The sequence below is a fragment of the Nomascus leucogenys genome, chromosome 3, assembly GCF_006542625.1.
Source record: "Nomascus leucogenys isolate Asia chromosome 3, Asia_NLE_v1, whole genome shotgun sequence".
NCBI classification, from domain to species: domain Eukaryota; kingdom Metazoa; phylum Chordata; class Mammalia; order Primates; family Hylobatidae; genus Nomascus; species Nomascus leucogenys.
Genome location: NC_044383.1, coordinates 93,099,184 through 93,111,424, shown reverse-complemented (window position 1 = coordinate 93,111,424; position 12,241 = coordinate 93,099,184). Strand labels below are relative to the sequence as shown.

Below are 12,241 nucleotides of genomic sequence, written 5' to 3'. Positions count from 1 at the left end.
TTATCCCTATTTTACAGGTCAGGATACTGAAACTCAAGACAAGTTACACGGCTGGGAAATGGCAGCAACAAGATTCAATTCAGGTTTGTCTGATTTTTAAATCTGGCGGCCTTACCCCACTAGGAAAGCTTATTTCCCACCATATCATATACTATCCAATATTAAGCATCTATATAGATACCCTGACAAGCATTTTTTGTTTTTAATCTATTTCCGGTTTTATTCTTCTTCCTCACTTTTATTATCACTTCATGGATTTCCTCAACTATTTACTTTTATACAATTGTAATATTTTAAATAAGCCGCCTAAAATATTTTTGGGTTTATATTCTATTGAGGTACAAAGAAAAATAAATAAAAAAGCTCCTCCGAAATCCTGTAATAATTACTTTTACTTAATGTTGCCTTTGGTTTTTTTTCGTGTTATTTGCCTTTATTAAATTTTCAGGTTTATGTTCTAGTGTACACATTGCTTAAGTTATGAAATAACTGAGGAAAGCCTTCTATTTTAAACTTCCTCTGGGTCCTTCTAAACACAGCGGATATGTCTTTTCCTAGGCTTGTGCCTTGGTACAGATAACCAGATGTTTGAAGAAAGGGAGGGGGACTGGGCACGGTGGCTCACTCCTGTCATCCCAGCACTTCGAGAGGCCAAGGTGGGCAGATGGCTTGCGCCCAGGAGTTCAGGACCAGCCTGGTCAACATGGCAGGACCCTGACTCTACAAAAAATTTAAAAAATTAGCTGGGCCTGGTGGTGCCACACTTGGGAGACTGAGGTGGGAGGATTGCCTGGACCCAGGAGGTCAAGGCTGCAGTGAGCAGGACTGTGCCACTGTACTCCAGCCTGGGTGAGCGCAAGACTCTGTCTCAAAAAAAAAAAAAAAAAAAAATAAATAAATAAATAAAAGACAAAAAGAAAGGGAGGGGGATTAAAAGTAGTTAATGAATGAAAATTTATGAGATATTTTTAAAGTTCCATTATTTTATTCCCCTGCTTTTTATTTATTTTTTAATTTTTTGAGATGGAGTCTTGCTGTCACCCAGGCTGGAGCGCAGTGGCGCAATCTTGGCTCACTGCAAGCTCCGCCTCCCGGGTTCATGCCATTCTCCTGCCTCAGCCTCCTGAGTGGCTGAGACTACAGGCGCCTGCCACCACGCCTGGCTAATTTTTTGTATTTTTAGTAGAGATGGGGTTTCACTGTGTTAGCCAGGATGGTCTCGATCTCCTGACCTCGTGATCCGCCTGCCTCGGCCGCCCTAAGTGCTGGGATTACAGGCGTGAGCCACTGCGCCTGGCCTACTCTCCTGCTTTGAATCAAACAAGGTATGGCACACAGCTTGCTGAATCCCGAGGTCTACTTATTAGTACCTACTTATTTCTTTTTTTTTTTTTTTTTTTTTTTTTTGAGACGGAGTCTTGCTCTGTCACCCAGGCTGGAGTGCAGTGGTGCAATCTCGGCTCACTGCAAGCTCCACCTCCCGGGTTCACGCCATTCTCCTGCCTCAGCCTCTCCGAGTAGCTGGGACTACAGGCGCCTGCCACCACGCCCGGCTAATTTTTTGTATTTTTAGTAGAGACGGGGTTTCACCGTGGTCTCGATATCCTGACCTCGTGATCCGCCCGCCTCGGCCTCCCAAAGTGCTGGGATTACAAGCGTGAGCCACCGTGCCCGGCCTATTTCTCTTTTCACTATCCTTCAGATCCTGTTTAAAGTCCTAAAGTTACTTATTTACATTAGGAGGTGCAGGTATTTCCTAATAGGAATAAGCACTTTTTTTGTCATTTTGCAAGCTCCTCTTCTATACCATGCCATCTTTAATTTTAAACAGCCCCGTCTGATATCATCACAGAGGACCTGGTGTCAGCCACTCAAAGGGAACATTCTGCCTCCTGGGTATCAGGTGCTTTTCTTGGTAACGCTAAGTGTGGGCCAGCATGGTATAGCGGTTTTCCCACTTGCTCCTTTGACTCTCTGTGGTGGCAGGTGATCACATCATTTTTTCACTCTGACATGTGTTCAAACTTTTGCTTTGGTTTGGGTCTTTCAGGTCTTATCAAGGAACTCATCTTACACGTGTAGACATCTTCACCTTTCAAAAACACTCTGTTCTGGAAGTTCTGTTGCTAATAATTTTAGAGTTTAATTAGCTGAGACAAAGAAAGTATTTATCACTTAAATTCCCAGACAGTGACTTGGCAAAATGAGACCTACTAGATTAAGAGTCAAAATGAAGAGGAAAGAAAAACAAATTAGGTATCATTTCATGCTAGTTGGGTATCAGTATATGAGAATGGTAAATGTTTCACTTTTTAATTTCCAGATTCAAATTATTAGTGCAGCTCATGTAGAGATACAGGAACAAGAGATAATATTATCTGAAATAATATTGAATATTATTGAATATATAATATTGAATATTATTATTTCAGCCAGGTGTGGTGGCTCGTGTCTGTAATCTCAGCACTTTGGGAGGCTGAAGGGAGGCAGATCGCTTGAGCCCAGGAGTTTGAGACTAGCCTGGGCAACATAAGGAGAGCCCATCTCTCTCTCTTTTTTTTTTAATTCATTACATAAAAACATAAATAAATAAACAACGGTTTATTTATTTACTTGCTTTTGACATCATATTTGCTTCTTCAACTAAAGTGGTTTCCTCCACCTAGGATGTTGTGGTGTCTGAGTAATTAAAAAACTTAAAACGGTTTCTTCTTGCTACAAAGTAATGCAATTTTCTCTCTTATGGATTTCTTCCTCTTTCAGGGATTCACAGTCAAAATTTATAAGAATATTATTGAGCCTGGCACATAAAACTTTTATGTGAAGTTAATCAGGTTGAGTATTTGGGAGTGGGAGGATCTCAGAGAGGACAGAAAACTAACAGGCGACGATGAAACATTCCAGTGGTTCTGCAGATGATTCTGACTCATTATTTTCTCTTCATGAACGTCATATTTAGGAAACAATTTTTTCTTACTAAATGAAGTGAATTTATTAAGTAACAATTCAGCTTTCATTTATCAACAACATGTAAGTGCTGGATTAAAATACCTGATCAATATGAGATGACAATGGTGTTCTAGTGAAGACACAGAAATCCAATGATGAAGCCTTATCATGAGTAAATGGATGGTTTCCATTAGATTCTGTCAAATATTGAATAGAGATCTCCATTAATATCTCTGGGCTCGGGAGGCCAAAATAAAAAACACTTGTAAAGACAGTCAAGAGGAAAAGGAAACCATGAGATATAGAGAATCTAGGGTAAGGCAAAGTCTTGCCATGTGCATCCCCTCTTTGGCATCATCAGCAAATTATCTGCACGTTTTTCAGAGTGTATCTTACTTGTGTATTTTGAACCTTTTTCACTAACACCATGCTCTGCTATCTACCAAGTTTCCAATCTGTGATGGTCTGTTAGGTTACAATAAATGTTTCTATGACATCAATGAGCTCATTTGTGATCAGTAAATAGGAGCGTGAACTCAGTGTAACATGGAGTTGTTCTGGCTTCTAGGCATGGGCTCTGGAACAGCAGAAGTAAAATTGTAACTCTACGGAGGAAAGGAAAGTTCTCAGTCATTTCAGCTCTTTCTTAGGGAAATAAAAGGAGTGCCTGCACCTGGGGCTCCTCCCCAGAGAGGCATACCCCTGAGATTTGCATGATTCCGGGCCCTGACTGGTTGCATTTCCTCCTATGCTCAAAGTTCCTCTTCCACCTGCTCTGCTCAGCGCTCAGAAGCCAATAATCCCACTCAATTGTTTCCGTGCATTTTTAACAACCCCTGAGGCGGCCTTCACCACATGATAAGTTGCCTGCCTAGGCTATCCAGGTTACCTCTAGAAGGACTATTCATGTTTTTGTTAGTGGTTTAGTTACACAGATGTACAATTTTTGAGAAGTTTATCCCTAATCTTATTTTTACTGTAAACTCTTTAATGAACATTATGGCAGAATGCATTGTTTTTGAGGAACAAATATCTTGTGTTATTGTAGAAGTACTGTACACTTAGTGGATGCTTACTAAATGCTGACACATTATTATTGTCACAGGAATTTTAAATAGTAATTCCATGGAACGACTGTATTAACAAGAAACCTAACTACAAGACTTGAGCAAGACCATTTAACTCTCTAGAGTATAGAATCTGTTATTTTATTTTATTTTATTTATTTATTTTGAGACAGAGTCTTGCTTTGTCACCCAGGCTGGAGTGCAGTGCAGTGGCATGATCTCGGCTCACTGCAACCTCCGCCTCTGGGGTTCAAGTGATTCTCCTGCCTCAGCCTCCCGAGTAGCTGGGACTACAGACGCCTACCACTAAGCCTGGCTAATTTTTGTATTTTTTAGTAGAGACAGGGTTTCACCATGTTGACCAGGCTGTTCTAGATCTTCTGACCTCGTGATCCACTTGCCTCGGCCTCCCAAAGTGCTGGGATTACAGGTGTGAGCCACCACACCCAGCCTAAAAGTCATTTTAATTTGTAAGATATGTTTACTGTTTTAGAGAGACAGAGGCTAACTTTTCATTTTCAAGGACTGCTGAACAATCATCCATGAGTTCTTGAAGTTGAATAAAAGGAAACTGTACTTGTTTTTCAAACCATTTGGCTACTGTAAGAAGCTGCTGGTCACAAAATGCACGTCCAATAAACTGCAGTCCTATTGGCAACCCTTGGTTTGAGAGTGCAACAGGGATACTCACTGCTGGCAATCCTGGGAAAAGAAGGAAACCCAGTAGGTGATTAATTCTCCATCCTAATTAGCAGAGACCTCTTCCACTTTCCAGTGCTAGTAAGTACAATACAGGATAAGGTTTAAAAAACAACCAAAAATATTATGCTATATAATGCTTTTCTACTGTTTTGTTTACTTAACAATATATCTTGGAAATCATTCTGTACCAGTTCACAGAAACCTTCTTCATTCATTTCTTATTGCTGTACAGTACTCCATTACTTGGTTTTACCATAATTGAGTAAACCAGTCTTCTATGGTTGGGTATTTAGATTGTTTTCAATATTTAGCTATTTTATACAATGCCCCAGAGAATTACCTTGTGTATGTATTTTTTTGGTATTCTTGAAATTTTCTTAGATGAAGAGGAGTTTGCTTCATCAAAGGACAAATGCATATGTAATTAGATATTGCAAAATTCCCCTGCAAAGAAGTTGTACCATTTTGAACTTCCACCTATGGCCTTGCAAACAGAGTGTGTTGTTCAGTTTTTGAATTTTTGGCAATCCATTAGATGAGAAATTAGCTCAGGGTAGTTTTAATTCCAGGTTTGGGCAGATAAAGTACAAAATCCCAGACCATCTTGTTATATCATAAAACAAGTTTTCAAAAATTAATGGGGACAGTTTTAAAGGATACATATAACTTGAAGGGGCTCTTATTGGCCAAATTTAAGGCAACTTGAGCATCAAAAACAATACTGACAGTAATTGCTTATAATACATTGAATTAAAGAAAAAAAGGAAGGCTCTTCTTTAGAGAATACTGCTAGCTAATAAATGTAGAAGGAATGACAAATTTAGTAAAGCCAGAATTTTGTAATTCTGTAGCTAATATTTCAAGGATGATCAACGAATGCTAAAACTGGGTTCAAGATTATTGGAAAATAGGATATTCACATGGTCTCAAAATATTACCCCAGAAATTGCTTAAAAAATGATAAAAGGAAAAATGTACCTTTTTATAAGGAAACATCTAGCAGTTACTTCCTTAGCAAAGTGATCAACTTGGTTTCCAAAAGTGAGACAAACTGATGTTAACTGTTTCCTGACATGAAGATTATGTAGTATTTCTAGCAAAAATGTTTAACTCAACCCAATCATGAGGAAGCAATCTGACAAATCCTGATTATGGATGGGACATCCTACAGCACAAATGGACTGGGCTCTTAACATTTTTTACGTGCTAAAGATAAGAACTGTTGAACCAGAGTTCTACATCCAGCAAAAATAACCTTTAAAAATCAAAGGGAAATCAACACATTCTCAAAAGGAAACCTTTGATAATTTTTCATCAGCAGACCTACCCTACAAGAAAGGCTAAAGAAATGTCTCTAAACGGAAGTGACAAAATAAAGAATCTTGGTACTTCAGGAAGGAAGAAAGAACACAGTAAGCAAAAGTATAGGTAAATGTAATAGACTTTCCTTTTCCTCTTAAGTTTTCTACATTATGTTTGATGATTGAAACAAAAATTATAGCACAGCCAGATGTGGTTTTAAAGAAAAAGGAGAGGTGGGGTGATTATTCTAGATTTTAAAAAGATACCATAAACCAATGTAATATATCAGGAGGAAAGACAACTTATGAAAGACAACTTATAATAGACACTTTTGGCAGAACTGAGAAAATTTGAATATAAACTATATTTGAATTATTAATCATGTTCGTTTTCTTAGGTCTGACAATGGAATTGTGGTTCTGTAGGAGAATTTATCCTTATAAGATTTGTACAAAAGAATATAGGGGTGAAGTGTCATGACATCTGAAACTTTCAAATGATTAAGGTAAAAACAAAGTTGTGTGTGTGAGTGTGGGTGTGTAGAAAGAGGAAGAGAAGGGCAAAGCAAATAAGGCATAATGTTAACAAGATTACATCCAGGTGAAGGGCATATCAGCATTCATTATACCACTTTTTCAGCTTTTCTGTGGGTTTTAAATTTTTCAAAATAAAAGTTAAAAAAAAAACTACTAAGTGTGTTGTGTTTGTGTGTGTGTGGTGAGAGTGCAGGCATATGTACTGATATGGTTTGGATCTGTGTCCCCACCCAAATCTCATGTTGAATTGTAATCCCCAGTGTTGAAGGTGGGGCCTAGTGGAAGGCGACTGGATCATGGGGACGGTTTCTCATAAACGGTTTAACACCATTCCCCCTGGTGCTGTTCTCGTGATAGTGAGTGAGTTATCACAACACCTGGTTGTTTTAAAAGTCTGTAGCACCTTCCCCCTTTCTTGCTTGGCTGGGCCATGTAAGACATGGCTACTTCTCCTTCACCTTCCACTGTGAATTTAAGTTTCCTGAGGCATTCGCAGAAGTGGAAGCTGCTCAGCTTCCTGTACAGCCTGCAGAACTGTGAGCCAATTAAACCTCTGTTTTAAATTAAATTATCCAGTCTGAGGTATTTCTTTACAGCAGTGTGAGAACAGACTAATACATGTACACACACACACTCCTAAGCATTCCAAAAGGACAGACTTTTGCTTTTAGGGAACCATCTAGCTAGAATCTTAAGTTGAAGACCAGGGTACCTGCCTAAGAATTTGAAGAAAACCAGAACGTTCCTGAGGAATCCTCACCTGCCATATTTACAGGTTGTGTAAAAATATCATCCTGGGCACTTCGGGTTCTGTTGTCCTCTTTGATGAACTCCAAGTATGGTACAGCCTCACTCAAGGTGGTGGGAGTTAACAAGACATCTACTCCAGAGTTAAAAACATTTACAAAGTCATTAGCAATGAGGCGTCTCACTTTCTGTGCTTTGACGAAATAATTTTCATAGTTTCTGTGGGAAAAAAGTGGGTGACGTTTTTAAGGATTTTTTGTATTTTTCTTTTAATCAATTATCTTACATTAGGCTTGATAAAGAACCATTGGATTTCCATTTTCTGGCTGAACAAAAAGTTTGGCTTGCCTGTGTAATGCCCATTCTCTTCCCCCCAGCTCCCCAGTGGTGGGGCGTATATCAGAGAGGAGTGTTTTTCTATCATAGACGCCATAGGGGAAAGTTTGGGGATGAAGCAGAGCTTAAAGGCATTTCAATTAAGTTAGAAAACTGACACAGACTGTTGAGAAATCTTTGCCACTTTTCCCATCCCAAAACAGCCTGGGGCCTGACATCTTCTGCCCTGGGCCCCTTTCTCTTGATGTGGAAAGTCTGAATGCAGTATTTATAGACTTCTAAGGTTTTAAAATCCTGCATCAGGAATAAAATCAGAAATACTGGTTGGTTAAATAAAGAGTTTAGGCACTGTTTAAAAAAAAAAAAGAACCACTGGATTCTTGGCTTTTATGAGGAGGCACCACTAAGATTCTTAACATATAAAAATGAATTCTCTTCCACTGTGTTGCCACTCTAAGAGTTTGTACATATAAATTAATCAATCAGAATTCAGAATTCACTAGTAGATGCAATTCTACATGTATAATCTCAAAATATTAATAATTCCAGGGCTATCATTAAACCAGAATATTCATTGGTGAGGAAAGTAAAGTACATAGCAATAAATGACTTTCTAAAGGTAACTAAGATAGACTGGTAGACTATGCAGTATTTGAATTTTGTATTTTATGGATAGGTACAGCCCAGGGATAGAAATGTGAAATTCAAGAATGCTTATTTTACTAAAAAGACTAAAGAAAAAGCCAGACATAGGAGTAACTATAAGTCAATGATACCAAGAAAAGGAAAAAAAAATCCTTTAGATTCTTCTGAAGCTGTTAGGAGAGGCTAGTAAGAACTAACTGTTCTAAACCTCAGTTTCCACAACAGTAAAAATGGATATACCTGCTCCAGTTTTACTGAGGGCCAAATAAAATACGATAAAAATGTGAAATATGTTTTACTCTAAAAGAGTGGTACAGAAATATCATAGGTCCTTACTCTTGACCACCAGGTCTACAGAGAGACCAATGCAGGCATCAAGTATAATTTACACAATGACAATAACTAAGTGGTTTAAACACATTACAAAACCCGAATTTTATAAAAAACAAATACTAGCCGTGCCTGATGGCGCATGCCTGTAATCCCAGCACTTTGGGAGGCTGAGGCGGGCAGATCACAAGGTCAGGAGTTTGAGACCAGCCTGGCCAACATGGTGAACTCCTGACTCTACTAAAAATACAAAAAAATTTAGCCGGGCATGGTGGTGGGCACCTGTAGTCCCAGCTACTGGGGAGGCTGAGGCAGGAGGAGAATCTCTTGAACCCAGGAGGTGGAGGTTGCAGTGAGCCAAGATCGCACCACTGTACTCCAGCCTGGCGACAGAGCAAGACTGTGTGTCAAAAACAAAAAACCAAAAAAAACAGATACTTGTTCTCTATTAAATTTCTTCCTACTTTAAATATGGCTCAGAAGAAGAACTGCTTCCATCCAAGATGGAGTAATGGAGATGGGATTTAATGGGATTTATTCTGTGCTATGGTTTGAATGTTTGTCCCCTCCAAAAGTCATGCTGAAATTTAATGGCCACTGTAACAGTATTAAGAGATGGGGCCTTTAAGAGGTGACTGGGCCATAACAACTCCACTCTTGAGTGGGATTGGTGCCATTCTAAGAGGGAAAGTTCAGCCCCCACCATGTGCTTTCCCTTTCTCTCCCTGTTTTTCTCCCTACCCTTGCTTTCTGCCATGTGTGGACATAGCAAGAAGGCCCTCGCCAGGTGCTGGCTTCTCAGTGTTGGACTTCCCAGCCTCCAGAACTGTGAGCCAGTAAATCTCCGTTTATTATAAATCACCCAGTCTCAGGCATTCTGTTATAGCAGCAAAAATGAAGTAAGACTGCTTCTCAGAATAGGGGATTAAAAAAAAAAAACAAAAAAGAACTAAGAAACTCTGCCTTCTTAAACAACTAGAAAACTGGACAAAATATATGAAATGACCATATTCAGACATTAGACAACAGACGTTCAGGAGAAAAAGTTATGAGAGAAGAGAAACAAATGAAGTAAGCCAGGCCAGGTGTGGTCCCTCATGCCTGTAATCCCAGCACTTTGAGAGACTACGGTGGGCTGGGCGGGGAAGATTCCTTGAGCCCCGGAGCTCGAGACCAGCCTGGACAACACAGGGAGGGAGATCCTGTCTCTACAAAAAATTCTGCAGTAGTCCTAGCTTCACTGGGGGGTGGGGAGTGTTGAGGGTTGCTGAGAAGAGCTTGAGCCTGGGAGGTCGAGGCTGCCAGTGAGCCATGGTCATGCCAATGCACTCCAGCTTGGGTGACCAAGTGAGGTCTTGTCTCCAAAAAAAGAAAAGAAAATGAGATATGCCCTTTGATTTCCCCAGCTTAATGCCTAGGGGCAGTTTTCAGGCCTCATTCCAGAGAGAAAGCTAAACAGTATGTGGCGGGGGTAAGTTAAAGGCACAGAGATCTGAAGTTCAAGGAGGCAAAGGCAGCTAGAATTTGCAAAGCAGGGTGCTGAATAGGAGGGAGTGGCACATAGAGAGAGCTCAAGAGATCTGCAGGGAGATTCCTTGAGTCTTTGGCTGAGCACTGATCTATGAATGCATGAGAAGAAATTCCCAAGGCTGGGGAAACAATCCCCAAAGAGCAGTGGACCGAACAATTCCTAGAGCTCAAACAGGGCTGGGAATAGTTTGTGTTTCTGACAGCCAAAGCGAAAAGACTTGAATATATGCAGGATCAAAGCATCACCTCGAAGTAAAGTAAAATTAGCCCTGGACTAAAGGCTGCTTTGGATTTATCTTAACAAAGCTTTAAAAGAAGCCTTGAAAAGATCCAACAAATTCCAAGCACCTTTATTGCATCCTGCGAAAAAGCCCAACACTGTTTAAAGGAATATAACAAAAGTCTAGCAAATGACAATGTAAAATTCACAATATATAGACATAAAAAGCAGCAAAAAATATGACCCATAACCAGAGAGGGAAAAAGCATTAATACAAACAGATACAAAAATGCTGGAATGAGTAGATAAGAACATTAGAACAGTTACTATAAATATGTTTTTTTTTTTTTTTTTTTTTGGAGACAGAGTCTCACTCCATCACCCAGGGTGGGGTGCAGTGGCACAGTCTCAGGTTACTGCAACCTCTGCCTCCCACGTTCAAGTGATTCTTGTACATTGGCCTCTCGAGTAGCTGGAATTACAGGCATATGCCACCCCACCCAGCCAATTTTTGTATTTTTACTAGAGACAGGGTCTTGCCATGTTGGCCAGGCTGGTCTTGAACTTCTGACCTCAAGTGATCTACCCACCTTGGCCTCCCAAAGTGCTGGAATTACAGGTGTGAGCCACCGCACCCAGCCTAAATAAGTTCTATATGTTCAAGAAGGTAGAAGAAAACATAAAATAATGAAGAAATTGAAGGGATAAGAAGACCCACATGGAACTTCTAGAGAAAAAAATACAATGTATAAAAAATATACTGGAAAGAATTGACATAACAGAAAAAAAGATCAGTGATTCTGAGAATAGTAATGGAAACTAGGCAAAAGGAAGCAGAGAAGGAAAAAAAAAAGAATGTAGTGTCTGTGAGCTGTGGGACAACATCAGGCAGATTAACACACATGTGAAAAGAGTCCCAGACAGATGGAGGACAGAAAAACTATTTGAACAAATAATAGCCAAAATTTTCCAAATTTGATTAAAACTATAACCCAACAGATCAAAGCTGCTTAACAAACCCCTATGCAGAATCAAATTCCTGAAAATCAATGATAAAGAGGAAAATCTTAAAATCAGCCAGAGGGAAAAAAGATACATTATATACAGAGGAATGACCATAAGAATGACAACAGACTTCTCAGAAACTATGTAAGCCAGAAGACAATGGAACAAAACCTTTAAAGTATAGAAAGAAGAAGCAACCTATACTTTTTATTTTTTTAAAGAGATGGGCTCTTGCTCTGTTACTCAGGCTTAAGTGCAGTGGTGTGATCATAGCTCACCGCAGGCTCTAACTCCTGGGCTCAAGCAATCCTCCCACCTCAGCCTCCTGAGTAGCTATAACTACAGGAGTGCACCCTGTGCCCACCTTACCTATATTTTTAAACCCAGAGAAAATATCTTTCAAAATTAAAAGCAAAATAAAGAGTTTTACATATAAACCAAAGCTGAAAGAATTCACTCCCAAATGACTACAAGAAATATTAAAGAAAGTTCTTCAAGTAAAAACAAAATTATACCAGATGGAAATTTATATCTCTAGAGCAGAGAGAAAAGCACCAGAAATACTAAATATGTAGGTAAATATAAATGACACTATTTTTCTCATTTTAGATCTTTTTAAGAGAAAAATTACTATTTAAAGAAAAAAAGCAGAAGAAAAGGTTAAAAGAAAAAAGAACAGATGGAACAAATAGAAGATAAATAGCAAAAGGTAGATATAAACATGGTACATAAGTAAATATTTATGTCAATTAAAAATAAACTCTTCCTGGCTGGGCGTGGTGGCTCATGCCTGTAATCCCAGCACTTTAGGAGGCCAATGTGGGTGGATCACGAGGTCAGGAGTTTGAGACCAGCCTGGCCAACATGTTGAA

The 12,241-nt window shown here is 39.3% G+C and overlaps 1 protein-coding gene across 2 annotated transcripts in view; it reads right to left on the bottom strand.

Moving 5' to 3' along the window:
* Nucleotides 1-2,966: 2,966 nt before the first annotated feature.
* The window catches only part of QRSL1 (glutaminyl-tRNA amidotransferase subunit QRSL1), a 37,337-nt gene continuing 28,062 nt past the window's right edge, over nt 2,967-12,241 (bottom strand). The window contains exons 10-11 of one of the 2 annotated variants that reach the window (XM_030809520.1): nt 7,317-7,522; nt 2,967-4,718 (exon numbers count right to left, since the gene is read on the bottom strand). In XM_030809520.1, coding sequence (XP_030665380.1) covers nt 4,498-4,718; nt 7,317-7,522 — 427 coding nt within the window. In that variant the 3' untranslated portion in view covers nt 2,967-4,497. Of the gene's footprint in view, nt 4,719-7,316; nt 7,523-12,241 lie in introns of those variants that run through there. The other variant, XM_030809521.1, reaches the window with a different exon arrangement.